Below are 6,000 nucleotides of genomic sequence, written 5' to 3' on the forward strand. Positions count from 1 at the left end.
TAGACAGCCTCATTAAGTTATTTTCTTAATCTCTGAGCTCCTCTTCACCTCTATTCCTTCTAGTTCTCCAATAAGTCCACAGGAATATACAAAGCTTCCATCAGTGACAACAGAGGAAAGGACCTGTCCCAGATTGATATCTCTGGACAAGGTATTATCTCTATCATATCACTTAAACTAATTATTGGTGATAGTAGATATGTAGAATGGCTTCATTAGACTCTACATCTGTTTTGTTCACAGTTTTTGCTGACATCATCAATGAGATTTCTAAACTTGCTGGTAAGTTTAGGAGCTCTGCAACTATTATCACTTCTGCCCCTCTTTCCGCCACCAGCCACTTTCTCTGTGCATGTTGAAGGAGCTCTATAACATCAGTGTAAATACAATATACAATACTGATAATACTAAACAAGAGTTCACTACGATCTCTAGTTGTGTGCTAGTGATCTCTTGTGTGTTATATGGGCCTCAAAATAATATGATGAGATATCTCTCCAGGTTCCACTGCTGCAGAGCTGTCCATTCACTGCACTGCTACAGGCATCCAACTTCAGTGCCACATGAAATACTACACCTCAGAGATGAACATCAGTTGGCTGCACACGTAAGACTCAGGAGCAAGTGTGTGTACATTTTCTGAAAGAGTGAGAGTTTCATTCTGAGCCTCTCCACCATGACTCACTACTGATATGCTTTTATTGAAAACACTAGAGTAAGAGATAGCTTCCCTCATACACATTTTCATATCAGTAAATACAGCTCCCTATGCCTCTCTCTCACTTTCCCAAATCAATACAATCCCACTATAACACCCATACTACTCTCACTACCTACTATCACTACACTACTAATATAATGATTTATGTTATGTTACATCTATTCTTGCTACAACCTGTGGAATGCCATGGGGGTTTTGGGTACTGTACTAAGGGACTGCAGTGTGTTTAGATTAGATCACACTGCAGTGTGTGGGTAGATCAGCTTGGACAGCAAGCCGTGTTTGGGACTGTGTGGGTAGGTTTCACTATGCTAATCTCTGGAAGTCTTGTGTTAGAAGACTAGATCTTGGGCTCCAGCTATTGACACACAACAGTAGAAACATGTTACAATACTGACAAACGTTTGATGGAGAAGGCATGTTCAGACCCACCATCAATTTGTTTATAGTAAACCAATAAAGTAATCACTGCTATGACATGCCCCATAAAGCAAGTTGACTAATAAGCCAGCCAGCAAAAGGCACTGGTCAAATTGTATCGTGTAATGTTGACTGTTTTGTACTGTAAACATCCGGGCAAGTTTTGTTTACAAAAATGTTTATGCCCATCAGTGAGACTAAGCTTTCCAGCTCAGAGAAGGTGGTGATTGGAGGAACTCCATCCATGGCTGTCATGGAGATTATTGAGCCAGTTGATAAAGACAAGGGTGTATACTCCATCCAGATATCTGATGCTGAGAAGACCTACACCCGTACCCTAGACCTTTCTGGAGATGGTATGCAAACTGACTACACATTCCATCCCCCAATAGAGTTGCACACCTACACTCGATAACCCTGGAGCTGTCAGGAGACTGCATATACAGTACCTACATCTTGTGTATAACCTACCAACAGCTATATATTACTTGCCTACTACTGTGGCTACACTTACACCCAAAACTATATTGAAGTACATATTTAAGGACTCACAAAACTACATCTAGGTGATAATCTTATTTTTATTATTTTTTATTTATTATTTAAATGTAGTTGGACTTGTTTCTTATAAATGGTTTATCTAATGACTTAATAAGTAAACAGCAGATTATCATATCAAGTATAATTGTCTTACTGCACTATCAGCCAAATTGACTTTTTTAAAGGAAAAGCAAGCTCATATTTTTGCATTTAAATTTGATACAGCATTTTTGCAGTGCACCCACACTCTGTAGCTGTCTGGTGACCATCAGTATCACATTCTTACTAGTCTACCACAAATCCTAGACCTGTCTGGGTAAAGACACAACCTGTTATACCAAAGTCATCTGCTGTGGCTCTTACAGTTTGTATGACAAACATGATTAGGACTCGTCTCTGAAAGGTTGGGGATTAGTGTACTGTAAACAGTAACTAGATTCATAGAAAGAGACTTGGGTGGAAAGGTATTTCAGGTCCAACAGAACTACATTACAATAATGAAGTATGATATTATTTTACTTGATCATTCTGGATCATTTTGCCTCCAAGACAAGTAAGCACGGAGAGTGAGTGAGAGAGCAAGACAGAGAAAGAGAAATGAGTTTAGTATGAAACATAATTCCAGAAAATGAGTTTAGTATGAAACACAATTCCAGAAAAGTTAGAAAGTTTTTTTAATTGGAATAAAATGAAAACTAAAAGACTTTCAAATCACATGAGACAATATTTTATTCACAATATAAATAAATAACATAACAAATGTTTAAACAGAGAAATTGTACACTTATCCACTAAATGAGCTCATTTCAAATTTGATGCCTGCTACAGGTCTCAAAAAAGTTTGCACGGGTGCAATAAATGGCTGAAGCAAGAAAAGCAAGAAATTTGGAAAAGATTCAACTTTGAGAACATCTAGCAACTAAATAGGAGGCCATATGTGAACATGGTCCAGAAGCGCCGTCGTGTCCAGTGGGCTAAGGCTCATTTGAAATTGATTATTTCAAAGTGGAACAGTGTTTTATGGTCCGAGTCCAAATTTGACATTATTGTTGAAAATCATGGACGCCGTGTCCTCCGGGCAAAAGAAGAGGGAGACCTTACATTTACATTTAGCAGATGCTCTTATCCAGATCGACTTACAGTAAGTACAGGGACATTCCCCCGAGGCAAGTAGGGTGAAATGCCTTGCCCAAGGACACAACGTCATTTGGTTGGCGCAGCCAGGAATCGAACCAGCAACCTTCTGATTACTAGCCTGATTCCTAACCGCTTAGCTATCTGACTCCCTTCCATCGTGTTATCAGCGTTCAGTTCAAAAGCCAATATCTCTGATGGTATGGGGGTGCATAAGTGCAGACAGTATGGGCAGCTTGCATGTTTTGGAAGGTGCTATGAATGCTGAAAGGTATATAAAGGTTTTAGAGCAACATATGCTCCACTCCAGACGACGTCTATTTCAGGGAAGGCCTTGTGTATTTCAGCAGGACAATGCAAAACCACATACTGCAGCTATTACAACATTATGGCTTCGTCGTAGAAGAGTTTGGGTGCTGAATGAGCCTGCCTGCAGTCCAGATCTTTCACCTATAGAGAACATTTGGCGCATCATTTAACGGAAAATACGTCAAAGACTACCACGAACACTTCAACAGGTGGAAACCTATATAAGACAAGAATGGGACTAAATTCCAACACCAAAACTCCAGACACTCATAACCTCAATGCCCAGACGTCTTCAAACTGTTTTGAAAAGAAGAGATAATACACCATGGTAAACATGCCCCCGTCCCAACTATTTTGAGACCAGTGGCAGGAATCAAATTTGAAATGAGCTAATTTTGTGCCAAAAATTGTAAACTTTCTCTGTTTAAACATTTGTTATATTATCTATGTTCTATTGTGAATAAAATATTGGCTCAAGTGATTTGCAAGTAATTTTGTTCTCCTTGTATTCAAATTTAAAAAACGTTGCAACTTTTCCGGAATTTGGTTGTATTATTAGCTCAATTGTGTGTATTGTTTTTCAATTCTACAGTTTATGAAAAAGCCTATGCAGAGTTCCAGAGACTCAAGTAAGATCATCACATTACACCCCCTCCTCTTCACCTGCTACCTCATTAATGAGGTGTAATTTACCCGTGCTCACATTAATCCAATATTTACATGTTATTTCATATTCGAATAAAAACCCAATGATTTGATGTGCGATGGGCAGACTTGTGCTGATGACCTCCCTAATACTCTTGCTTTCCTGTGTTTTAGAGCGGAAGCGTATGCTGAGAAGAGTAAGTTTGTTTCGGATCAGGGTTCTTAGTTGATTCTGATGTGACGTATTGCTTCTCACTCAGGAATGTGTGTTGACCTGAGATGATAATGATACATTTTGTTTTATCCTCAGACCGTGGCAAGGTTGTAGGTGGTCTTCCTGATGTGGTCACCATCATGGAGAAAAAGGTATGAAAGTAGTCTGTGGAACATAGAGACCTGGAAAATGAAGCTTAAAGATATTGTAGTCCTCGACCTGCTAGAAAGAGAAAGGGACACATAAAAACACTGTTATATGAGCTCATATTTGATTTTTACTCTAGACAGTAGGAGTTATGGTGCTAAAAACCTGCTATATATTGACAGACAGGTATTGTGTGTGTGTGTGTCTGTCCGTGTTTATTACATCACTTTGCTCCATTCTGTTGCCCACAGACCCTGAGTCTAACATGCACAGTGTGTGGTGACCCCAAGCCCCAGGTGACTTGGTTGAAGAATGGCCAGGAGGTTGAGCCTGATGACCAGTACGTGGTCTCTCTGGACTCTGGCAAATTTGCCAGCCTCACCATCAAGGGTGTGTCCCTTGAGGACTCAGGCCGCTACACCATGATCGTTCAGAACAAGTATGGTGGCGAGTCCATAGACATCGTAGTCAGTGTGTACAAACATGGAGAGAAGATACCTGAGGCCAAGCCAGCCCCCACGCCTATAACCATTATCGCCCCCAAAGGCCCTATCGAGATCCCCACCTCTAAGATGGCAGTACCCACTCCTGCTGCTTCTGCTGCTGCTAAGTCCCCTATTCCCCCAAAGGGAACCAAGTCCCCTAGCCCTGCCCGCAGCATGAAGAGCCCCACCCCCACCAAGAAGAAGTAAACTCTCACCATGTTGCTATGCCATCACGATAACCAGTTCTTACCCTGGACTGGAGCATAAGTCAGTATAGATCTATTGTGGTGTTGTTACATACCAGTGATTTGTATTGGAGTGGTTATCTGTCTCATACCTTCTGCTCTTTCCTCCTCCTTCTCCGTTGCCTTTGATGAGCTCTGGTGATTCATTTGTCAAATCACTGTTTTCAAAACTGCTCTTACAGTAGGACATTGAACTATAGGCTTACCCACAGGTTAGATGAGCCTGTAGTGTGTGGTCCTCGATTACACCCTCTTTACCCACCCTCTACCAACTCTCTACCCAATCCTTTCTGTCCCTCCCCTCATGCTTCGTCAGATAAATCAGTTTTAGCTACTGGTCTGCTAGCCTACTGTGTCCCTCCGTTGTTGTTAATAAAATGAGCAGAAATCATTGTGTTGTCCCTTGCTGACTACCACACACACACTCAAGCTAAAGGTGTCTGAATTAAATATGCCAGCGTTACAGTCCAATTCACCCATCTCTCTGCCCCTCTCACACTCCCTTGTTGATATTAAGTATTGCATAGTTTACATATATTGATATAGTTATGGAATTATGTCTATGAGATACATACTGTCACACAGGATTGTGCAAGGTGACAGATATAAATATAATTAGGAGGTTTGGTGGGTCACTGCGTTTCACCTCTCGAATGCTTACAACGAAAAATGCAGAAAGCCTCTCTTAGGTAAATGTCAATTTAGACTTAATTCTCAAGCGTTGTCAAGCTAATTTAAGATGGAACTCAATAAACTTTGATTGTGCACGCGCATGGAACAGAAGCAAACCAGACCAGGCAATCGTCGAAAAGGAGAGTTATGTCGCAAAAACAGAGCGTAAACCAGCAGAGCGGTGTTATTTTCATAAGCGTAACTGCCTTGTTGGAGTTTTTGGGAGTTATCACCAAAAAGGGCAATATTAGGACCTAGGTGCTTCTGATATTATTTGAAATCAGAACTTCGCAGTACTGCAAGCGCGCCCAAGCAATTTTTTTTTGCACTAATTTCAATACAAAATCGTTTTTTTGTAGCTTTATGTGATATGAACATTTTGTTGGACTAATATTAATATTTCCGGAAACTACAACCAAAATGTTTACCTGAAAGATTCGGGGCTTTTGAGAAAACATATTTTTCCCA

At 40.5% G+C, this 6,000-nt stretch overlaps 1 protein-coding gene across 2 annotated transcripts in view; it reads left to right on the top strand.

The window, feature by feature from the left end:
• The window catches only part of myom2b (myomesin 2b), a 63,830-nt gene extending 58,579 nt beyond the window's left edge, over positions 1–5,251 (top strand). For both annotated transcript variants that reach the window (XM_047029934.1, XM_047029933.1), the window contains exons 29-36: positions 64–151; positions 244–282; positions 502–607; positions 1,334–1,497; positions 3,717–3,753; positions 3,944–3,966; positions 4,080–4,135; positions 4,382–5,251. In XM_047029934.1, the coding sequence (XP_046885890.1) occupies positions 64–151; positions 244–282; positions 502–607; positions 1,334–1,497; positions 3,717–3,753; positions 3,944–3,966; positions 4,080–4,135; positions 4,382–4,822 (954 nt within the window). In that variant the 3' untranslated portion in view covers positions 4,823–5,251. The remainder of the gene's footprint in view (positions 1–63; positions 152–243; positions 283–501; positions 608–1,333; positions 1,498–3,716; positions 3,754–3,943; positions 3,967–4,079; positions 4,136–4,381) is intronic.
• Positions 5,252–6,000: the final 749 nt, after the last annotated feature.

This window comes from Hypomesus transpacificus, chromosome 11, assembly GCF_021917145.1.
Source record: "Hypomesus transpacificus isolate Combined female chromosome 11, fHypTra1, whole genome shotgun sequence".
NCBI lineage: Eukaryota > Metazoa > Chordata > Actinopteri > Osmeriformes > Osmeridae > Hypomesus > Hypomesus transpacificus.